This window comes from Bombus terrestris, chromosome 1, assembly GCF_910591885.1.
Source record: "Bombus terrestris chromosome 1, iyBomTerr1.2, whole genome shotgun sequence".
NCBI classification, from domain to species: domain Eukaryota; kingdom Metazoa; phylum Arthropoda; class Insecta; order Hymenoptera; family Apidae; genus Bombus; species Bombus terrestris.
Genome location: NC_063269.1, coordinates 6,489,395 through 6,513,601, shown reverse-complemented (window position 1 = coordinate 6,513,601; position 24,207 = coordinate 6,489,395). Strand labels below are relative to the sequence as shown.

The 24,207-nt window shown below is 24.7% G+C and overlaps 6 protein-coding genes and 2 long non-coding RNA genes across 13 annotated transcripts; 3 read left to right on the top strand and 5 right to left on the bottom strand.

The window, feature by feature from the left end:
- The first annotated feature begins 54 nt into the window (after positions 1–54).
- Positions 55–1,818, top strand: LOC100643029 (multifunctional methyltransferase subunit TRM112-like protein). Its single transcript, XM_012310025.3, has 4 exons — positions 55–244; positions 568–857; positions 972–1,073; positions 1,403–1,818. The coding sequence occupies exons 2-4, from the start codon at positions 780–782 to the stop codon at positions 1,595–1,597; spliced, it is 375 nt and encodes a 124-aa protein (XP_012165415.1). The 5' UTR covers positions 55–244; positions 568–779; the 3' UTR covers positions 1,598–1,818.
- A 202-nt stretch (positions 1,819–2,020) lies between these two features.
- On the bottom strand, positions 2,021–9,838 carry LOC100642914. 3 transcript variants are annotated; one of them, XM_003393216.4, is made up of 11 exons: positions 9,681–9,836; positions 9,217–9,361; positions 8,697–8,819; positions 8,213–8,412; positions 7,731–7,940; positions 6,256–6,421; positions 6,114–6,180; positions 5,883–6,042; positions 5,568–5,705; positions 5,358–5,471; positions 2,021–5,206 (listed from the first exon to the last, which is right to left on the bottom strand). In XM_003393216.4, the coding sequence occupies exons 1-11, from the start codon at positions 9,752–9,754 to the stop codon at positions 4,984–4,986; spliced, it is 1,620 nt and encodes a 539-aa protein (XP_003393264.1). In that variant the 5' UTR covers positions 9,755–9,836; the 3' UTR covers positions 2,021–4,983. The 3 variants fall into 3 exon arrangements, with proteins under 3 accessions (XP_003393264.1, XP_012165442.1, XP_012165438.1); XM_012310052.3 differs by lacking the exon at positions 7,731–7,940 and having other exon boundaries at positions 9,681–9,838; XM_012310048.3 differs by lacking the exon at positions 8,697–8,819 and having other exon boundaries at positions 9,681–9,835.
- A 429-nt stretch (positions 9,839–10,267) lies between these two features.
- LOC100643272 (HIG1 domain family member 1C) lies at positions 10,268–12,609 on the bottom strand. Its single transcript, XM_003393219.4, has 3 exons — positions 12,324–12,609; positions 10,991–11,133; positions 10,268–10,792 (listed from the first exon to the last, which is right to left on the bottom strand). Exons 2-3 carry the CDS (start codon positions 11,124–11,126, stop codon positions 10,608–10,610), a joined length of 321 nt encoding a protein of 106 aa, XP_003393267.1. The 5' UTR covers positions 11,127–11,133; positions 12,324–12,609; the 3' UTR covers positions 10,268–10,607.
- A 323-nt stretch (positions 12,610–12,932) lies between these two features.
- On the top strand, positions 12,933–13,584 carry LOC110120288. Its single transcript, XR_002308925.2, has 3 exons — positions 12,933–12,947; positions 13,013–13,198; positions 13,415–13,584. It is a non-coding gene; the product is annotated as an uncharacterized LOC110120288 (long non-coding RNA).
- Positions 13,582–19,610, bottom strand: LOC100643396. Of its 3 annotated transcripts, XM_048405366.1 has the most exons (13): positions 19,469–19,610; positions 17,961–19,388; positions 17,523–17,881; positions 17,041–17,394; positions 16,688–16,958; positions 16,198–16,613; positions 15,879–16,103; positions 15,324–15,799; positions 15,138–15,249; positions 14,323–14,797; positions 14,108–14,253; positions 13,831–13,926; positions 13,582–13,755 (listed from the first exon to the last, which is right to left on the bottom strand). In XM_048405366.1, exons 1-10 carry the CDS (start codon positions 19,482–19,484, stop codon positions 14,642–14,644), a joined length of 3,813 nt encoding a protein of 1,270 aa, XP_048261323.1. In that variant the 5' UTR covers positions 19,485–19,610; the 3' UTR covers positions 13,582–13,755; positions 13,831–13,926; positions 14,108–14,253; positions 14,323–14,641. The 3 variants fall into 3 exon arrangements, with proteins under 3 accessions (XP_048261323.1, XP_012165477.2, XP_048261329.1); XM_012310087.3 differs by having other exon boundaries at positions 14,108–14,797; XM_048405372.1 differs by lacking the exons at positions 13,582–13,755; positions 13,831–13,926; positions 14,108–14,253; positions 14,323–14,797; positions 15,138–15,249 and having other exon boundaries at positions 15,651–15,809.
- On the top strand, positions 14,236–14,903 carry LOC110120287. Its single transcript, XR_002308924.2, has 2 exons — positions 14,236–14,370; positions 14,840–14,903. It is a non-coding gene; the product is annotated as an uncharacterized LOC110120287 (long non-coding RNA).
- Positions 19,611–19,878: 268 nt separating the features above from the next.
- On the bottom strand, positions 19,879–22,708 carry LOC100643640 (major facilitator superfamily domain-containing protein 12). Of its 2 annotated transcripts, XM_012310074.3 has the most exons (9): positions 22,566–22,708; positions 21,972–22,298; positions 21,695–21,902; positions 21,407–21,618; positions 20,966–21,325; positions 20,734–20,884; positions 20,508–20,626; positions 20,070–20,195; positions 19,879–19,978 (listed from the first exon to the last, which is right to left on the bottom strand). In XM_012310074.3, the coding sequence occupies exons 2-8, from the start codon at positions 22,273–22,275 to the stop codon at positions 20,083–20,085; spliced, it is 1,467 nt and encodes a 488-aa protein (XP_012165464.1). In that variant the 5' UTR covers positions 22,276–22,298; positions 22,566–22,708; the 3' UTR covers positions 19,879–19,978; positions 20,070–20,082. The 2 variants fall into 2 exon arrangements, with proteins under 2 accessions (XP_012165464.1, XP_012165457.1); XM_012310067.3 differs by lacking the exon at positions 19,879–19,978 and having other exon boundaries at positions 20,014–20,195.
- Positions 22,378–24,093, bottom strand: LOC105665906 (ribonuclease kappa-B). Its single transcript, XM_012310095.2, has 2 exons — positions 23,907–24,093; positions 22,378–23,571 (listed from the first exon to the last, which is right to left on the bottom strand). Exons 1-2 carry the CDS (start codon positions 23,973–23,975, stop codon positions 23,347–23,349), a joined length of 294 nt encoding a protein of 97 aa, XP_012165485.1. The 5' UTR covers positions 23,976–24,093; the 3' UTR covers positions 22,378–23,346.
- Between the last annotated feature and the right edge of the window lie 114 nt (positions 24,094–24,207).

Below are 24,207 nucleotides of genomic sequence, written 5' to 3'. Positions count from 1 at the left end.
ATAAATGTATATTACTACTTGTTTTAGGTTATACAAGTTCTTGATTATTTTTGAAGCAGGTTGGTGATGTGTCAAAATATGACTGGCAAATAGTGGCAGAAATATGTAGGTTTAAATACGATACAAAAAGAGATAAATGGGCAAGAATAACAGCTGATTGCGTATTTTCATCAAGGCCAGGTGATGTGGCTACTGTCAGTTTGATGTTCAAACGATTTTCCACCTTGGACTATGATATATACGTGTAGGTTACACACCATATGTTTCGTAATTTATCGTACGAATTGTGTCGAATAAAATTTTTATAAAATTAATTTGATATAATTATTCTGTAAGCTGTATTTTGAAAAATCTCAACAAAATGTAGTAGATTATTTATAAACAAGATAATAGCATTTTTTCTGAAAAGCTAACCTCCTAAAGTAAAGTGCAATTGAATAGGAGAAATCACGTGACTGTCACTCAATTTATCATAATAAATCTTAAATTTAAATTCTTATAATCTATTTTTACAGCGTGGAAAATTAATCCAGTAATTTTCATTTTACCCATATTTTCTTGCTTTAGATATCATAACGAGAACAATTATAAAATTATTATCTTCGTAATAGAATATAGTCGTATTGAACTGCGTCTTGAGATTGGAGTATGCATAAGTCGGTAAAAGCCGGCATCAAGAGTAACGTGCAAGGAAATTTTAACACAAAATCTTGACAACAAAATCATAATTTTTTCAAATTATTTCAATTAATAAAACAATCGGATAATATTATTAAAAAATGAAACTTTTAACACATAATATGTTAACTTCAAAATGCTTGAAAGGTGTAACTGTTGGATATCCCCTTGGGATTGTTGTAAGTTTTACATCTATATACAATTTTAAGGTTAATTTAAATAAACCAATTAAAACATTTTATAATAACATAATTTGCATTAGTAAGGAAGAATTTTTTTATATAAACTTGCAGGCAAAAGGTATTAAAGTGTCAGAAGTAGATTTCAATCCAGAATTTATTGCAAGAATAATTCCAAAACTTGATTGGGCTACACTTTGGAAAGCTGCAGAAAGTGTAAGTTATTACTCTTTTAAATAAAACTGTTAAAAATCTTTAATATACCAAATAGTATTAGTACTTATATCTATATTTCTTATTATATTGAATACCATATCAAACATATAAAAGCTTGTATTATATATTTTGCTTTTAATAGTTAGTATAATTTTAAAAATAAAGTTTTTAATATAACAAAAAAATTGTTGGTTTACTCACTAAAAATTTAAAACAAGAACTCATAAACTTTTAGTAAAATATTTTTATTATTTGTTTTATGTATAAGTAATAAAGATATAAATTTGATAGCATATATATGTTAATAATAATATACTCTATTAATGCAGATAGGTCATGTTGGAGAATTACCACAGACTTTGATTCAAGATTTTGAAACAAACGAGGAATTTTTAAAAATGGTTCATCATATATTGTTGGAAGTTGAAGTCATTAATGGAGATCTACTATGTCCAGAATCTGGCAGAAAATTCCCTATTAACGATGGTATACCAAATATGCTTTTAAACGAAGATGAAGTTTAATGATTGATATTGCAGTAATCAAATTAGACACCATCTGTATCTTTTCTTTTTACAAGTATTAGACATTTATATGTTGTACATAAAATGTTTTATTCTTTTTTATAACATATATAATTTGACTTGATATCTTTGTTATTACAATTAGTATAAAATGATGTAATATAAAATCACTAATTAACTATATAAAAGTTATAGTAAATTAAATAAATATGTAAAATTAATCCTATTACTCTTTTTTAACATCTTGTTTAATAATTTCATGTTATACGTCAATATCTAATAGTTTACAGAATAAGTTAATAATATAATATATATATGTTATCTATATATATATATACCATTATTATATGGATATAAAGAATGAAATATTATAAACTGATAAAATATCTCCCTCTCTTTATTAAATAAATTATTACATAAGAAGACTGATTATGAATATCTTTATTGTACAGATATGTGTAAATACAATGAAATACAACTTTGCATTATTGCAATATTCAGTATACATTTGTATATAATATGATGCTTATATTGCTAGTTATGGGTTGTTTTTTAATTCTGTTTTAAGTGTACTAATCATTTAGTTTAAAGTATTTAGGACAAAATTCTTAAAGCTAAATATGATTTTTGGCATTATTATAGTGACTATATTAAACACAAAATAATTCTGAAAATACCTAGATATATAGTTTTTTTATGTATTCACATTGAGTAAAATCTGTTAAAAATAGTTTTGTTTCTGCAAATAAAATAACATGTATATGAGAAAAATCGCGTGGAACTTGAAATCTTAATCGTGAAATAGGGCAACTCCATTAATACATAACATTATTGTTGACATACAATGAATATCTTATGTTATTAATATAACAAAAACTCATACCAGATTAACAAATCTCATATGATAAAATACATTTATTATTTCAATGCTAGTATAATTTTACTAATCTATTGCACACAACCCTCTATAACATTTAATTCATGAAATTGAATGAAAAATTATTTATTTTATGTTAGCTCATAAAGAAATATCTTGCAAAACAAATCTTTTGGATGGAAGAGTTGATAGAAACAAATTTGGCATTTTACATTATTAACTAATAGTTACTCCATAGCAATACATCTCACACACAACTCCAAATCACTATATATTTTACACAGAATACAATACCTATTTGCGTTTGAGAGAATGAGTTTCATGTTAAAATTTTGAATTACAGTAATTAGCTAATCGAAGAATTTATTTATTCCAGTTAATGTTACTTTCCGCATATGTGGCAATACTCAAAATATAGTCAAAATAGATTATTTTATCCTTCCTAGTTTCTTCTCAAGTTAAAAAGCTATAAAAATAGCTCTCAACTAATGTTTCAGCCACAGCCCATCTGTTATTAATTTTTATTCACATATTAGATTTTCTCAAAGGCAGGATTATTTTGAATTAAGCTATGAAAATACTTCTGTACATTCATTTAACTATAGCATATATAAAGCTTTTTTTCTTGTTTAGTTTATCATTAGAAACCCTTTTTTGGTTATAGCCTATATCATATTAATCATATGTAATAATGACCTTGAAATTTGCATCATGGATATGCAATTTGTATTTCACATCTATCGTATATAGCAATACGATTCAAAACATACATAGTATACAAAATTAATAATTTTCCAAATATTTTTCATATAATTAATTTCTTTATATCTTACATTTACTCCAAATACTTTCTAATACTGAATATGTTGTAGATTTACGATTTTCATTATAAATTTTACAGTTATAATAACCAAAATATAATCTAAGTGTAAAAATTGATGATCATAAGGATTTCAACATTGAAATGTAAATTATAAAGATTTCTGAATTATAGTTTACATTTGTCTGTTTAAAGAACTTTGATAGTTTCTTTTACTTTTTATGTATAACTTTAATACGATGTGCATAATTTGTAAAACATGTCTATATTAAAAAATTAAGTAAGGACATTAAAGTTGTCCCCAAATACTTTAAAATATTTGTAAGCTAAATTATTATAAAGAAAAACTACCAATATACAAACTATATTACAAAATATTTTTTAAATTTACATTTAATTTTTAAATATTTTAACACTCTATTTTTTTAAATTAAGACAATTGCTTACGTCAAATTTAGAAAACAAATGTACTATATCCTAATTGAAATAATATTATCATGGAATTAATTACTATTTCTATTACAAGTATTTATTTAGTATGTTGCATATAAGTTAATATTATTGAAAACTTTATTTTTATTTGCAAAAAAATTGATTTCAATTACTTTGTGTTCAATACAATGTTTAAATAATTTAAAATATTCCAAATTTTTTAAATTATTTGCGAACATCTAGAGATTTGGTCATATTTATATGTATATTAAAAATGACAAGATATGTCATAAATGGAAGCATTACGATTTTCCAAAATTGATAATGCATGCTAATGATGTATTTTTTAAATCACTTAAAATATGTATATCTAAGTAAATTTGAACACTCCTTTACATATACTTTCATGAATATGCACAATGAGTTACAAAGGTCTACATACTATCGAATTATATCAATACAAAGTTACCTTAAATAATATGTATTTCTAAAATGAATTAAAAACATTAAAACATGTAACTTACAAGAATTTTGTAATAAATTTATATCAGAGTTTATAAAACCTTTAATTTTATCAATGCCAAGCAGATAACAGATCATTATTGATGCTTACAGAGAGAAGGGAGGGGAGGCTATAATATATTAATAATATATAATAACATATATATATATATAACTTTTGTAACGTTGAATTTTATATTTTTTTGCTTCCTTTTTCTTAATGCAAGTAAAGGTGAATAAATTATATTATATTGTAACAATATGTATCTCAATGTGTCAAAAGAACTCATAGAACTAATTATTTTTACTATAATATTTTATATTTAAAGGATGTATGTAGACTTTTGTAATTGACTGTATCTTGTTTCCTATCTTATAGACAAACAATTAAAATTTATTTTTGATGTAAAATTAATATTCTATAGTGAACATATAAAATATTAACTTGTAATAAAGTAACCAAATATTTATATTAATATAACTTCAATACGAACATATAACAAATGACTTTGAATTTAGCAATATAGAATTAACAATAATTGTTTATTTGAATTAATGGTACTAAAATTGGAAGCTTTTATTCAATATATAAGAAATTAAGAAATGGATATTTCAAATAATTAACGTTCAATTGATTTATAACTATAAATTTGTATAATTTATATGAAAATATTAAATAAAAAGCAGTTTAAATAAAACAGATATACTTCCAACTTAGCAAACATAAAAATTAACAAAGAGACAATTACACATATTTCATTTACCACGACTTTCTGTATTCGAAATATTTCTTTGAGAATATATAGAACCTTGAGTTAATTCTCTCAGTGCACCTTTTCTTAATTCTGAATTAGGTCCTTTGGCAACACACCGATTTCCGAAAAGCAAAGTAGCATCATGTCCATTAGCTATTGTTTTGTTATATAACTCTTTATTTAAGAAACTCGGATCTGGTCCTGACCATGGTGCATAATCAGGTCTAAAAAAATTGTAATAACAATAATTCTATTTATTTTTTATTTCAGTCATACATATGTATAGCAAAAATATTAATTTATTGATTTTTTATTTCAGTCATACATATGTATAGCAAAAATATTAATTTATTGAAATGAAAATGTTTAACTTACAAAAGTAAGTCATTATTAGCTCCTTTTGGTAAATCAGGGTTTGGTCCAACTGGTTTTGTCAAATATGGAGATTTATATTCATTGTCCTCTGTGGTACTAGTTCCTCGAGAAATTCTAAAAATATTATTAGTTATTACATTTTTTATTTTTTTTTTTATAAATACGAAAAATATTATGAACATGAAAAGATATAATAAAATTTTGTTGTACTTTGGTATTTCTATTTTATTTTTTGAACGTTTGGATTTTTCCAAATTTGCATCCTTAACTATTTTCTTAATTGGAGAAGCAGTTAATTTTACAGCTTCAGTTACTGGTGGACTGTCTTTCCTTTCGTCACTTCTACTGCTGCAAATGTTACATATACTTAATGAGATGTTATATTTTCATAACATACAATAGATTTACATATAAAACAATTGGAACACTATATTTATTTATAAAAAGTTTCTTAAAACTCTACTATACATGTAAGTAAAAAATATCAATTTTTCAATTTACTACTATTTAGATATGTTGCGTTACCTTGGACTGCTTGATGTACACAAAGGTCTTGTAGCTTCTTCTGTGACCATGATATCTAATATGTGTATTGCTCTCTCTTCATCATAATCAACACTATCCATAGCAAGCATTATTACTCTTTCTGGTACTGATTTATATTTCTCCATCAATCGCGTTTTCACTAATAAGTTATATTTCAAAAATTCAAATATTGCTATTAATATTTTAAGGAATAATGTTAAATATACCTACTTTTATTTTTCTCTTCTAAACTTTTCATACGCGGTGGTGGAGTAGGTATAGTTTGTTCATTGTTTACCTGCGAAGATAAAATATAAATTAGTTCCTAAAATGACAATGTCAACTAAACCTACAAATAAGTGTAATATATTACTTGTTCCTCCTCTTTTTTTCTTAAAGATTTAGGAGCTGTAGGATTTCGTTTTTCATAGCCCAGATCGATTAATTTTTCAGAAGCTTTTTGAACATTGTTGTCACTTTGTTCCAAAATATCAAGCAACATGGTTTCTTCTACTTTTGGGAATACATTTTTCAGGTACCTGTACATATAGTATTTTGGTATATAACATTTATTGCAATTGCTTTACAATGCACAGAATATAAATATGGACAGTCTACAATACAGGACTGAATTGTGCAAATAATAATTGATTTATAAATCAGACAAAGATATGATGCAAATAATTATTAAAACAAATTAGATATTAAAATAACATTATTTTTAATGATTAATAACTAAAATTTACATAAAACAGTAGTAACAATAATTATTTTGGTATGCACATGTGATTGATAATTTGACATTATACAATATACAATGTTATTACAAATTTATTAATATCAGTAAACTGATTTTAAAAATAGTATTTGAATATATATATTTGAATAAGTATAGATAAAAACAAATATAGATATTTAAAATTACAGTACACATGCACATACTGTCATGCTTAAACCACATTTTTATCGAATAAATGAGTTTCTTATTGCATGCATAATATATTGGTATTCTCTTTTTCCGATTTTGTTGATAATACATAAGAATGATATTGTCCATTCCTAGGAAACTCATTTACTACTATAAAGATTTGGGTTACAACAGGCAAACAATATATGAAAGAAAAACAAACTTTATGATCGCTACTAAAAACTAAAACAAAGAATACATTGATGATATAAAACTAAAACCAACCTATCTATGATTTGTGTAAAGTTTACACTATCCAACATGTGGTGTACTGTAAACCAGGAAGAAACTGAAATGAAAAATGAATTCCAAATGACAATACTACATATAAAAAAAAATCAAATACAAATTATAAAAATAAAAAATTAAACATAGAAAGGAAACGATTAAAAAATAAAAAAAGAATTACTAGTCTTTTGATATCATTCTTTGGAAACTACTTAATACAAATTTATCTACTACACAAGATGTAAGTTCTTAAAACATATTGCTATAATTACTTTATAAAAAAATTTTGCATTCTCACATTGATTAATTGCTATATTATTGCTTATAAAATTATAAAAAATTTTAACACATTGCAGATGAACAAATTTTTAATTTCTGATCATACAATGTGTAGAATTAAATATATAGATTTACTTATAAATAAAAGATCTTTGAGAAAGATTATATAAATAGTCTGCAATGTGTACTGACACATGCTATTACTACACAGCACTGTATGGTCATATACATAAAATATATCAGATATTCAAAATAAATCAATATTTATAGTGTTCTATCTTGTTATCTGATATATTTCTTTGCAACTATCACGAGATACAATATCAACATCTAGCATCCATATCTGGTGAAATTTATATAAGTATGGGAAAAACCTAAGTTTTATTTTGGGGGAGTTAGGGGCTGGCCGAGCCCCACGAGGTGGACTCAATGTTAGAGCTGCATGTATAGCATGTGGTGGTAATCGCCATCTTGGTATTGCATAGTTTGAATGCACTCCCACAGGTGTGCATGGTCCTGGCGCACAAAGAGGATTCTTTTCCACTTGTAAAGCGCTGACAACCAAAGCTGCTCTGTTATGGTATCTGAAAGATATCAGCTACCACCTTAGCACTATAATTAATACAGTGCTAACAAAACTCATTGAAAAGAAACTAATATATAATTAGAAAAAATGTAACTAAATATGCATAAAAGCATAATTTTATGTGTGTATGTTAATATGGTTTGGGTTTAAAGACATAGAAATTTACATTAATATAAGTAAAAGATTAATCAAAATTTTTGTTAATAATAATATATGGTAACATGAATAAAGATCTAAATGTACATATGCATACTGAATTCTAAAACTTACTTTTTCAAAAGAAGTCGAATATGAGTATCAGAAACTGTGGGAAACATAGCATTGATTTTAGCAACTTGTAATTCAGAATCCGAGTTCTGTGTTAAATATGTTTCCATATTCTTTACTGGAGTTGGAGACCCCAACGTCATATCTCCAAGCCTGTTTGTCATTGCACTAACTGATTTCAGTGATAATGGAGTTTTCAGATCCTATATAAATTACTTTCCTTAGATATTGTTAGATGCATCAATTTCATATTTAATATTAGAAAAATATGTTTAATAAACAGATACATAATAAAGTTATAAAATTACTTAATATAAAAATTTCGTATATATATACATATAAAGTAATGTTGTTTACAATTTATCTATCCACATAATTATTTTTCTATGATGAAAACTTATTAATAAAAATTTAATTGTATCTTCAATTCAATATCAAAGTATCATATAACATACACAATATACATGTACAATTATAAGTTACCTACCTGTAAACTAGGAGGTAAAAATGCAAGTTGTGGATTATGATAAGGAGACAGTGTTGGATAAATTTGCGGAGCTTTGTGAGCTCCAGCATAACCTAAATGTCCACCACCTCCATTTCCTCCAGTCTATTATTTTGTTGTACATGTTATATTTTATCCAAATGCAGCATGTGTATATGACAAAAACACATATATTGGAAGTGCAATTATGATCATTTTAATACATGCATAAGTGCAATTTTAAAACACCCAAGTGTTTCTTCACATATAAGAATGGATATATTTATTGTGTGATAATTAGGCTGTAGTTTATGGAAAATTTAAAAGTATAAAAATGTACATAATACATATAATGTGCAAAAATGTATTATAATAATAATCAATAAGTAAAATTAATCTCTACTTATTATTTATATATCATTAGTTATATTCACAAAAATATGAATTTTCACACATATTTGTGGTCTACTGATGATCCAATAAATTTTACAGTTTTAACATACAGCAGAATTTATCTACTGACCTGCATAGGTATATCTTGGGAAGTAATAGTTGTAGCAGAACTCAGTGCCATTGAATTTTGCGATTGTATATACTGAGAATACTGCCAATATCTTACTCTTGGATCTTCCCATGTTGTTGTACGGTTAAAATGATTTATAAAATATCTGAAAAATGTTTTAAATTAATTTGTATAATAACTAATAAGTTATTTATTGCACATTTATCACGTAAGATTTGATTGTAACCATGTATAATATTTGATATATCATATATTGCAAGTAAACGAAAAAGATCATTTAATAAAAATAATCATGCTCATTAATATTTTCTTTACTAGTTTGTATACATTAAAAAATCGAATAATTAGTAAATCGTGATTGCGTAATATTAGCTTTTTGCAACAAATAAATACTCCCACCCAGATTTATTTCTTCTAATATTAAATAACGAAACAATCGAAGATTTTCTAAAAAATTTACATACGGACGACCACTTCGAATGTCATATCTGCATTCCCAACCGGGTGGCAATTGACTCCTGTCACTTTCTTCAGCCATCTTTGCGTATTTTGATAACTCGAGGTAAGTTCTTCCGGAACTAATGTTATGTACTCACTATTTTGATTAATTAAATTTAGTTATATGAAAACACAATTCAATCGTAATTAATCTGATTTCAATTTAAATTGCTATAATTATTAATTCTTAAATATAAAAATTTAAAGTATTATTAATTATTATATTTATTGTATATTAAAAAATTACTGAACATTCACCAATAACAAAAATCTATGTAATTGACATATGATATACAACACATAAAGGTAAAGTTATATATCGTTAATGATATTTAACAATATGTAAATTTAATAAAAATTAAGTATTTGCAATATAATTAAGTTTAAATATTTTTTTCTTTTTCTGAAATTTAAAATTGTCTGATATTTATATTAAATACTTATATTAAATATTATATTAAATCATATATGTACATATTTTATTTTGATTATAATATACAAAATACTTATTTAAATAGACATACATATAGTGAGATATTCAATACAGAGAAAATTTAATTTTTCACTTAAATATTTATTTTATTACATTTTATTGTTTAATTTTTACAGCTCTTTTTTCTTGAAACATTATTCATCTTATGAGACACTATATTTCAAGAACAATAATTTATGTAATAAATAATATCTTTAAATATACTAAATTATTATTGCATATAATTGCATATTGCCTCTTCTACAGAATTTAATAATCACATAAAGTATCTAAATTTAATAATCATAAATAGCTTTCAAGCTCCATTTTACTAAAAATAAACATATTTTATTTTACTCTTTGAATATGATTGAATGTTTAAATTGTCTCCTTATTTCTTTCTAACATTAAATGATGAATGTTATTCCTTCTTCTTCTTCTTTATATAATCGTTATACATGCCATAAAACATTCCTAAGCTGATGATACCAAGTGCAGTAGCTTGAGCTGCAACTCTGAGTTGTACAATAAATATAGAAGGTTTTACTGTTCGTGTTTTCCACTTATATGCACCTATTCCACAAACAGTAGTTAAACCAACTATACCTATAAAGGAGACAATTGTATGTTCATAAAGTAATATTAAGATTATAAAGTAAACAATTATATTCCAGTATTGATTGTATCATAGTATTCAAAATTATAATGCAAAATAAGATAATTATTATAGAATACTCATTCCAATTTAAAATGATATGATATAATATATATTTAAATAAAACATTTTTGGTACTAAAAACGTACCAGCTAAAAGAAATGGTGATCGTTTTGCTAATAAATAAAACCTGTCTGATAATGACACTTCATTCTCTAATGCTATCTTAATAGCCTCTTCTGGAATCTCGACTGCTTCACCGATTTTCCAAGTATTCTCACCCATTACTCACCTGTACATATTCATACATATACTTATTTAATAGAAAAAAATAATTTTATCATAATACAATTATTGTATATTAGATATGTATATAGATATAAGATATGGTACAAAAAATATTATATAATTATTAAAAACAATTCACATAGTTTTTAATAATTTTATGAAATAAATACTTTATCAAATTTAAAATATTTTCTTTCAATTCGTACAATTATATATGTATATATAGTAATTTATCTAAAAAAGTAATAAGTTCAAATAATTATTATAAATTATTTAGTGCATATTTATTAAAATGGCTTTGGAGTTAGGAAATCAATATTATATATTATTCTATTAAAAAATTTAAAAATAAATTGACTTTAAAGAACATATTAGTAAAAATCATTTTTCAAATATATATGCATAAATTTCACGTAATATCTAATACATATTGTACTATGTATATTTATATATGTTGTTAATTAACACGAAGTAAAAGATTAAATTATTTATAAAACAATAAATTTTATTTTATATATTTTTATAAAATATACTTGCGCGCGCACACGCAAAATAAAATTGAATACTTCATTTTAAGTTATTCTAATATTGAGAATAAGAAACAAACATTAACAATGAATATTTTTACAATGGTAATAAATTTTACATCCTATTATATCTATTATATCATAAGCATTGCATTTGTACCGAGATATCGCACATTTTTATTATGGAATGTTCTAACAGACTGTAATCATGTACTATATATGTGTATTCAGCTTTTCATTTCTTATACATAACTTATTTTCGTATAACATTGCCCTTTTCATTGATTTTCAATATATCATTCACATATGTCGTTGAATATTACAATAGTAACATTTAAAATAATTCGAAATTAATAATAGCATTATATCAATAGTTACTTTATACCAATACAAAAATATATGTATTTAAGAAATCTTACAGATTATTTATAATAATTATATATTTTTACTTAATTTTTCAGAAATGTAAAACACAATAGCTTTAATTTATAAAATCATTTTGGATATAGCATTATTCTTTATGTAACAGTTATACTTGAACAATTATAATAACACGTTGAGATAAATTTAATATTTTATAATTTCTATACAAAATGTTCTGAAAACTCATAAATTATATATTCCAATTTCGTAACACACCTGTATGCAAAATGAATAAACAATTTACCTTTATTCTTTGAACAATGTAAAAATTTTAAAACATTAAGCTTTTGTCCTTTCGTCCCTTTCGACCGATGTGCTTATGAGTAATTCTAAATCTTATGACTTGTATCTGTGACCTGTGACTATGACCATGCTGTGACCAGTCTGTATGCACGCTAGGTGTCCCCACCACGAGAGTTACCAGTATGCGAATACAACGACGATACAAACATAATAAACCAACCTTAATACGAAATTACTATGAACATAGGATATATATATGACATATTTTTATACCCAGGGTAATTACAATTATTAACATGTAATGTGTAATATGACCATGGCAGGGGTAAATCGATATCGCCAAGTAAATCGATATTGATACCTTTATTCATTGGTTATATCGAATGAAAGTATCGATACTTACTTGATATCAAAACAAAGATATTTCACTAGTGAGCAGCCAATAGTTGCAGCTGCAGTAATCCAATTTTGTTTATGTTTATTCCTTGTTTCGTTGAAAATCATTGGACAGCCTATAGATTTTTACAATTATTGCAAATGTCATTCTTTTCATAAACTTTGAAAAAAAATATTTTTTTAACAAAAAAAAAAGGACAATAACAGAGGTTTATTTCATCTAATTGAGGTTGGTGTAACTGATACCAAAAAATAGTAATAATTTGAACATCCCATCATAGTTGGCAATTACAGGCATAGGAATATTCCTATATGCATGGTGGCAATAGAGCAAAGGCAATCCTTTATTAAGCTATTATATCGTACTTCAAATAATAGTTAGATTTATAAATTGCCTCTAAATTTTAAGTGCGAACGTTTATTACAAAATTGCCGAAGAATGCAAATAGGAAAGAGACATTTTGAAATTGCTACAAAATGGTAAATGTTTAATTTATTCTTTAAATAATATATGAATCCATTCATTATTAAAACATGTAATAATATATATAGCTCCTTGAACTGAATATAATAATTAATGTTAAAATTATATAACACTTTCTAGAAAGTATCATATCAATCATATAATATAACACTAAATTTATATTTTTATAAATTTGTACACCATGATATTTAATATAATTTTTTATGATTTAGGATCCCATCTGCATTAACTTATGGAGGAGCAGCTGGTTTGACACTGATTTATTTTACCGATTGGAAAGTAGTAGCTAGATACATACCATTTTATGGAAGCAAATTTGACAACTAAGTTGTAAAATATATTTATTGTAATATGTTACTTAATAAATTATAGTACTATATAATTTAATGGATTATTTATTAAATATATGCATTACATTCTGATGACAGTACAAATATTTTAATTGATTTTGACCCATAATAGATTTTCTCCTCTTTGCTTTTCATACAACATATCTGCTTGTCTTTCAAGTTCCTTCCTTTTGTGTAATGAAGCATAATTTTCATACTTAAATCTGTATATAAATATACTTTAGTTATATATTTTATTTCTCACTAGTTGACAATACAAACAATATAATTATATTTACCTATAAACAGCAAAACATGCTAGAATAACGGATGAAACAAAAACTATCTTAGTTGGAAAACTTATGCTGAATTTGCTTTTCGCCATCAGATGTTTGCTTTAAAATAAGAAGCACTTTTAAAAATTACATTAATAATAAATTAGACTTAGATTATCTTATTGAGACTAGGAATATGAACTATACTAAATTTTTTATTGTATGTATATTAAAAATAAAAATGTCAATTATTTATTTTCAATATTATCGTATAAATCTTTTTGTAATACAGGAAACCTACCTTATTTAAATCTTTGTTAGTAAAATTTTTTTCAGTGTATTGTTTTAATGGTTCATTCCAAATATAATAACCACTAACAACTCCTAATGCAGTAACCACAATAGCATTAACACGTGTTTGGTGGATTACCATTACTAATTACTGACCTAAGAAGTTTATTGTTACTATTACAATATTAAATATCTTTGTTAAAATTATAAAAAGCGGAAGATAACCTTTGTTAAACGAAAAGACACGTAACGATCATAGGCGATGAATAGGCGGTAAGTACTACTATACAATGTTACGTAATTTGAATTTTCTATATTTTTAATGTTAAAAATTTTTGAATTTTTATACAGATATATGAATATTAAAGAATATATATGATCTTGACAAATACTGTTGTCATTATGGATTTAGTTTAATAATATTTAAAAGATTACTTTTTCCAATAAAAAAATTATTTAGTAACTTTATTAAAAATATCATTTTAATCAATATTAAAATACACTATCATGTACAAATTTGTGAATATTGTTTTATAATGATCATTCAGATTTTTCCAATAAATTTATAAAATTTGTTATATGTATCTAACTGAGTTTTGAAAATTTCTTGCATTGAAACAGGTAGTGTTCGTGATAATAAAGCAAGTCCATGTTGGTCACACACACTGATTAATTGATTTATACAATTTTGTATAGACATCTAAAATAAAAAGTTGAAGTATATTATATTAATTGTTAACAGGAAATATGGTATTGCTTGCATAAGAATCCGCTATTCGGAGACTATACCCGAACGTTTATCTGAGCAAAAAGAAGTTTTAAAAATTGAACAAGAAATGACGTAAGTGAATGGCATACTGATATCAATATTTAACACATGTATACCAACTACATATCAATGACAACTCAGCATTTCAACAGTATGAATACATAATTCATAGAGATTATTATAGATAGCAAAATGATGTTCGAATGCTTATGCAGTAAGTACGGTATACGATACTACATTGTTAAATAAAATATATCATAAAGAAATTTACCTTAATAAAGTTTGGTATTGAATTTTCTGACAATAATTTTAGTAAATCCGCTACTAAATAAGGACTTATTCGAATCATATCTTTCTTTAACTTTACTAAAGAACTAGTAAACCTGTATGCAAAATATAATAGTTTGAAGTACGTTTATGATTTTTTCTGTTAGATAAATAAAAGATTTTTACTTACTTTTCAATATCTAATGCAAGACACTTAAATGTGTGCTCTTCGGACTTATTAATGATAGATTTGGATTTATGTATAAAAATACTTAATATATGTCTGTACAATATTAACAATAAAGGTATCTTATCGCTAATTAGATTTGTTCTCATTTTGAGCAGTACATTGCACAATGCTAATGAATCACTAAAAATTAGTATTGTATTTGCTTGCAATGATTTTAAACTAACAGTTATAATAACATCAATAATATAACCAGGAAGATACAAATGCTTAGCAGCAAGAATATTGTGTATTAGTTTCAACAAAGTTGGCCAAAATTTTTCTAGTATATTTACAGTTTGCATTGTTTGAATTAAGTTACTGATAGCTATTAAGCGTAGCTTATTGCGATCATTGGACATATCTGTTTTTAATATAGCATTCCATATAATACAAATATTTTCTAGATTATTTTCTTGTTTACCTAAAAGTGTTTTAACCTGTAACAAACTAAAGTAGTAAATATTTTGTTGATTACAAAATTATGTTATATAATATGTATAAAATTATTAAACATACCAACTGATCGTGTAATTCTTCAGTAAATTCAGAAAGTTCATTCAGTTCACTTGATGCTAATAATGGTGAAAGTACATCTATACATGGATATTTAAATAATACATACCAAATTGCTCTTATAGTTTGATTTTTAACGTGAAATACTTTTTTATTATGTAAAATAACAGCCATAAGTTTTAGACCATCTTGCAATAATTCATTTGTAATCTTATTATTTTTATTGTTCTGTTAAGTAAATACTTTATTTTTATATGATGTAATTTTATTTTAAATTTATCACAAATATGTCTTGTTTATACTTAAGTATATTTATATTTACCATAAATATGTCTTCAATTGTTGATTCTGTAACATCCTTTAATTTTTCATCAATGTTTTCATCTTTAATACCAATTCTTAATAGCAGATTTAATATTTTCATGTCATATGAATTTTTCATTTCAAAGGATAGAGTCTCCATTGCAATTCTGACTAATTTTTTTTCCGCCTTTTTAATTATTATTTTTTGGTCAACATTTAATTTTGATTTAACATGTTCCATAGATTCTAATAAGAGAAACATATTTTCCTTGGAATTAGTAGAACATTTTATAAATTTGTTCAAACTTTTATATGAACAATTTTTGAGAAACAGTTCCAATGGTTTTTTGAACGTTTTGTTTTGTGGTAGCAATTGTAGCAACAAAAAAGGATCTATATACTGAAATATATCAATATTAGGCTTTTTCAAAAGATCTAAAAACAAAACAGATTTTCATACATTATTCATTTTTGATTAAATATCTTATCTGTATAATCATGAAATCTACCTGAAAACATTATATTGCATAAGAAGGCTATTTCATTACTCTGATTACATTCCATTCTAACAGCAAATATGAACATAAGTGTTATAACTTTTAAATTAGTATTCAAAAATATTAGTGGTAGATGAAGTAATATTTCTAAATATACTTTAATTTTATGTAAAAGTGTATTTTGCATTTGTACCCATTTGTTTACTAGCAATTCTTCCTTTAAAGACATTAATACATCATTTATTTGTTCACATTCAACAATTTCAGCTTCAAGTAGCAATTCCTAAAAGGATAAAAATTTTTGTTCAATTATTTCATTAATTTTATATAATATATTTGAATATAGATAAAAAATATATACTCACTGCATTAAGGTATTTACTAATAGATTTTGTTATACCTTCTGTTGCTAAATATCCAATTTGTGTAAAAACACCAGTTAATATGAATATCATTAATCTTTTATTTTCTTTTAAATCATTTTTATGTAACACTTTCACCCATTCGTTAAAATTATTTGCATTAGAAACCATGTCTGCTAATAATAAATGTGTTAATTTTAACACTTGTTCATTACTTAAAGATGGTATTATTTCTGTATCAAATTTTAATATTAAACCCCAACAACGTTCTAAACCACCTATCAAGCTCTTGAGTATCACAGGAGATTCAGTTAATGTATTTTGAGACATCTTAACTTGTTGTAAAATAAGTTTGTTCTGAAATTTTATGTAAATATAATTTTTATATATTTCTAATGTACAATATGATGAAAAATAAACAAATAAATAAATATTAATTTGATAAAAGTAATAAAAAAAGTAATGATAAAATTTTAATAACATACCATATTATTCTTACAATCTTCATTACCAAATTTTTTAATTTTTTTAATCAGTTGCTGCCACTGAGTCTCAGATATTGGTAATATCAAATTTTCTGAAATAGTATTTGGCACATAGTATTTTAGAGCTCTTTGTGTTTCATTCCATGAGAATATTGCAGTTAATAATATTACAATTTCTTCATCCTGATTTGAATTCAATGTTTTAACCAGTAAAAGTGATAGAATATTTCTTACATCATCAAATGTATTTACAAATTTTGTGTAGGAAGTAGATGTTCTACTATATTCAAAAATGCATATACCATCTAACAATGTAATGAGCAATTCAACTATAGCACGTAATATTAAAATATTTCCACCTATAATAGAAAATATTTAAAATATCATATATAAGAAAATACTAAAATACATAAAAATCAGTGATGGTTCCATTCTTACTAGTATTATTAGGTTCCAACATTTGTAAGCAATCAGTCTTTAAATGGTATGTCAATGTTCTTAACATAACTATGCTTTGTGAATTTGTTACATTATTTACAGCTTTCATTAACTTCTCTTTGAATTCACTTGGAAAACATATATTACTTTCTGATGATATATGATGTGATGCATGAGACAAACTATCTTTTAATGCTATTAATATTGCTGAAATTAATTTTTCCTCTTCCCTTAAGTGTATAAAAGCATCCAAAATAGAAATCATTAAATGTTTATATTCCAATACTGATTTTTCTACAAACACTTTTCTTAGTATATCTTTAACTTTTCTTTCAATTATGAGAGGATTAAAATAACAAAATTGTATTAAGAGATTGTAATCTGCATTACTCATGCTTTTACTTAATAAAATATCATTAATTATATTTTGACAATAATCAAATAATGTAATTTCATTTACTTTATTATCAAAATTAAAAGTTATGTCATTTAAACATTTTAAAAAAGTATTCAAAACTTCTATTTTATGTGTCCCAGAACATTCTACTAATTTTCTTAATATTATATCTAATGTAACAGTGTCTGATTTGAAAGTAATTACTGCAACACGGAAGAGAAAAGTAAATGTCATTAAATTACTTTGGAAATCTTTTGTCTTTGCATTTCCTGTCAAAATAGATAGTAAGTTGCTAAATTGTGTTATATCTTCGTTTTTTAGAAATTCTCCACTTTGAGTATGTTTTCTACCAAATATTAATTGTTGAATACATTTATGTGTTATTGCACCTAATCTATTGGTATTATCAGTACAGTCGTGGTCAATAATAACACACAAAGGATATAAGATATCATGTATGAACATGATTCTCAAACTATCTTTTGTAATAAAAGCAGATTTATAAATTTGTATTATATTTTCTACGACATAAATTACTGTATTATATGCTGTCAGTATCAATCCATTGCTTTTGTTAATTAATGAAATCTTTATTCCTTCTGTTGATTTTTTTCCAATGTTAAAGGTGTGTTTAAAAACACTATTTACACATTCTAATAAGGACTTTGTTAAAAGTCCTAAATCTTTTGGCTTATTAATAAAATATTGTGCAATCCTGTTATTAGAAGTTAATAATTGACAGCATTCGAAAACATCCTCACGTATATGTTTTACATCTTTTTCAAATGTTTCAATGAATAATTTTATCAATAATTTTATTACATCACTTTTAATATCTAAATATTCAGTTTTCAAACAATTTTTTAATGAATCCCAAGCTTTTTGGTCCATGGGACACATATTACAAAGCCATTGCAGAATAAGATCTTCTTTATGTATTATTGGTATATCAATGGCACAGAATGCATTTTCTGCTAATTTTAAACGTTTGGGTAAAGGTTCTTCGTCTGCATTTAAGCGTCTTAATAATTCTGTCAAATAAAAATATATATATGTAATTATGTCTTACTAAATTTTCAAAGGTTAGAATTCTATTCACGTGGTAACTTACCTACTGATAAAGACATTTTAAATATATTTACGTACTACATTGATACATTCAATTTTTAACACAGTTTTCAATATTCTTTTGTACAAACGAATTATTTTAAATACATTGTTTACACAATTAACATATTACAATTTTCACTTGCGCTTTTGTGTTGTAATGTCTGTCACCTTTAAGATAGTGGAAGTAACCGGCCATCTTACGGTGGCCGGAGTATGAAACATAATCAAAATCTAATCCAATACTCAGGATTCAAAATCCCGCCACAAAATGGTTGCCACCCATATGCATTGTATACAACCAGTGACTCACTGGAGTAATCATCGAAAGAAGTCAATATGACGTCATTGTTACTTACCTGTCAAATATGCTGGAATTTCTTGATTTTTACGTACGCGTAACTTTTGAACCAGTGGATTCCTAGATCCATAACCTGCATATTTGGATTTTTCTCGTCGAATTTTATCAGAATATATACGGAAGGGTCAATAATTTTTGAGCCTCCATAGAAAACTACAGCCAAATATTTAAATAAAGATTTGCACAAGTAATATATAAAGTATATATTTAGGATTTAACATCAAATGAACAAAATTTTAATTACTATCTTTTTTATACTATGTAACGTTTTCTTGATTTATTGAATTGTCAGGCTCATTTTCTATCGTTTCTGTAGTAATAAATACATTATCATGTTCTATAGTTTGTTCACAGTGTAATGTATTATATACTGAAATAATTTATACTAATATTATATCATTATTATAATTGATTTAATAGATAATTTAAGATATTCTTCCAAATGACACAGGTAGCCAAACAAGATGTAATTTAATGAGTATCATGACAAAAGATTATGCAGTATCTAATAATAACAAAAATTTATTATATATATAAATCTGTTTCTTCAGAATGCATAATTTGTTAAAATTTTGATTTCATATTTTTCCATAACATTTCTCTATGATACTTATCAAATTTCATCTGAATTAACTGCCAGTGTCTTTCAGAAATACAATTATGATTTATCATAAATGTATACCTGTACTGTGATGAAATGGTTTTATACATAATATCATTAATAAGCCAACCATTGCAGATGTAGCACAAACATAAACTAAAACACTTTTATAGTAATTTTTACAATCAATCCAAGAGCTTCTAAAAACATAAAAAAGAGAATTGCTTATTTTTGTTTACTTTTTAAAAATTTACTCTTATCATCATTTAAATAATTAGTATTTTAAGAAGAGTTACTATATACTAACAAATATTGAATAAGCATAACTGCTAATCCATTGCAAAGTTTGTCTGTAAAACTCATAATTCCATATACAAGCGCACCACTATTTACATTTTGTCCAATAAAATCTGCAGTAATACCAAGACTAGTCACCAACATAATAGAGCCCGCAGATCCTATAATAAAACAAATTGGTATTTGGATATATTTCATTTATATTTGATTTTAAAGACTTTAAAAAAATTATGTAATATTACCTAATATTAAGGAAACTGGATAGATTTGATATTTCGTGTATGTTAAGCCAGTACCTAATTGTATCCAAATACAAGCAAATACACCTAACAAAACTCCAAAACAATATGAAACTTTTCGACCCAGTTTTGTATTCAATTTTTCTATAATTAAAGACATCACAAAACTACTCAGATACATTATTAAAGGAATTGTAGCCAAAGATGTAGCTGGCATATTTAATGATTTGTGTAAATACAAAGGAATATAAATTTGTGATAAGTTTACAAACAAACGAGTAGGCATATATATACAAGCTACTTGATATAATTGAACATCTTTTAATAGTACTAATACTGTTCTTGAATTTCTATTCAACGAACCTAAAATAAATGTGACAAAACAAATATTATAATAAACAAAATTTTTAATCACAGAGTAAGTAAATATAAAAATAATTTTACCATCAGAATTATTAACAAAGTTTTCTTTGACAAAGATATGAAATAATATAGATGTTATAGCTCCTATTCCAATTCCAATAAATACAACTTCCTGGAATTTCTTTGCATCATCGGGCCCAATTTGGGAATTGGAAGCATTAGTATCTGTTACATGTAATACTGCCCATGTAATACAGTAAACAAAAATATTTGAGAGAACAGTAAAGCTGTATCTAAATAAAGTTGTAATAAATATTTAGGGTTATAATTCAACTTTAAATATCTCCCTCCCAGTAATTAAAGGCATACCTGATCGCTATGAGTTCTGTTCTTTCATATTCAGAAGGTGTAAGTTCTGGAACTAGGGACAAATGAGATATTTGTACTGCAGCCCAGCCAAACTGAAAGATTATCACAAATGCTGCATAATAGATTAATTGAGCCCACTCATGAGATGTTTCACAACCAATACAATGTGAAAATATAAAGGGAAATGCAAATAATATGCATAAAGTACCTAAAATAAATTGTTTGAAAAATTTGTGATATAATAAATAACATATAAGGAAATAATAACAATATATACCTATTAAATGCCATGTTTTTCTCCTCCCATATTTACATAATCCAAAGTTATCATCCTTATCAGAATGAAAACCAACAAAAGGAGTAGCTAAAGCATCTGCTATTTGACCAATGAGTAAAATTATTCCAGCTGAGATTGAATTAAATCCCAATACCAAATGAAAAAAAACTAATAAATATGTAAACCACATAGAAGCACAAATATCATTCAAAACATGTCCTATTCCATATAAAAGTTTCCGAGAAAAAGGAAGACGTTGTATTATTTCACTATAGTCATCAGTTACAATGTGTTCATTTTCCATTGTATTTAATGCAGTGTAATACTCTACAATGGAATACAAACCAGTTAAATGATTTATATGATATAGTTTAATATTTGATATATTAATAATGATACAAAGCAATTGAAATTTAAACTTTTAAGCAATTAAGATTTATTAAAACATTCTGGTACATAATGACAGTCAGATGGAATGATTTTTTATGTTCAAAAATATTTTAGTTTTACTTTGCTTATTACAAAATATTTTATTTGCATTATATAATACGAGATAATTAAAATAATTTAAATTTTATAGTTATTATACATAACCTATCACTTATTGTTGATAGTGTTACAATTCTACATGCACAATTCATTTAATTTTGGCCTTCTTTCTAGATAACACTGTAGTAAATTTTATAAAGCATGTTTTAAGATTTTACGTGTTACGACAATTCAAAATTTGAAACCTCTCTCTTCATTTCGGTATATGACGTATATTAAATTTGACCACAGTATAAACGCTACCGAAAATGACTCATTGTCGATAATGAATGTATTGTTTTTCATAAATATTATACATAGACAATTACATATTTACAAAATCTTTAAAATTAAAATAATGGTATCAAATTCAATCTTTTTTTAATACTTAAAATAAAATAAATTTTTTAAAATTGTTGTGTTGCATAAACATGAAATTTTACTATATCAGTTGTAAACTGCTATTATTCCAGCGATTATGTTCATTAATTTAAGGCAGTTAAAGATTTCTAATAATACTAATAAACAAGAAAAAAAGAGAAATACATATTTCACATTATGATGAAAAATAAGTTCAACAATAATTTTTTGGTATATTTTCATATATACATATACATAATATGAAATAATCTATATTCTTCTATTTTACACATTTATATTATAGTATAATTTATTATATGTTCTTTAAATAAACACAAATTCTTAATATTAGAATGCAATCAAAAAATCTGTTACTGAAATTTGTATTTAGCATATTCCTAAATTCCTATTTTTATATTTATAATGTATCACTATACTATATACTTATATGTACTTTTATTTATTGTATTCACATGCTAATAATATTTTAAACGCTTAAAGATGATCTAGAATTTATATAAAATTGGTGTCCAGAAAATAAGAATGTAAGGACATAGATACAAGCTGCAATCCAACAATTATATGCATTTTGTTTATAGCCCCTCTCTGCTACAGCATAAAAATCTGTAGGTTTATTAAAAGTTTGTTCTCCCAACGGAAGGTCTTCTATTAAAGCTACACTGTTGTAGTAAAAGAATATTCCCATCAGGAGCTGAAAAATAAATGAATTTTCTTCGAGATTACAATTTTTGAAAAATGTACAATAATATTTGCTTTATATATACGAATAAATAACATGAAATAAAAGAATATACTGATTAATTCAATGAATCCTATAATTACTAAAAAACTGATTACAAATAAAAGATAACTAATTTGTTTTCCCCAAATAATAAAATTCAAATAAGCAAGGAGAAACAACATCTGAATATATAAAATATATAAAATGTATTTTTTTTTTTGCAATTTTTTATACATGATGCACAATTATTGATTTCAAAAATTTCTTAATACATATAAAATTATTAGGTTAAAGAAGTGACTTACTAATTGGAATATACCCCAAGTAGATAATATGAGGCCGCATAGGGCATACTTAGGTCCACATATCTTCATTTTTTTTGTCAAAGTTATCTTCTATTACTTTTGTATAAAATAATCTAAATAGAAGTCTACCACTACTTGTAATTTGCTAGTTTGCTACACCCTTAATAATCATATGATTTTTATTGACCAGTAATATTAGATATCGATATCTCGAAAGGGTATATCCGGTATTTGAAAATCTGTTATACGTACATATTGGTTAAAACAATGTATATTGTTATTCTACTAACATTTGCTTATT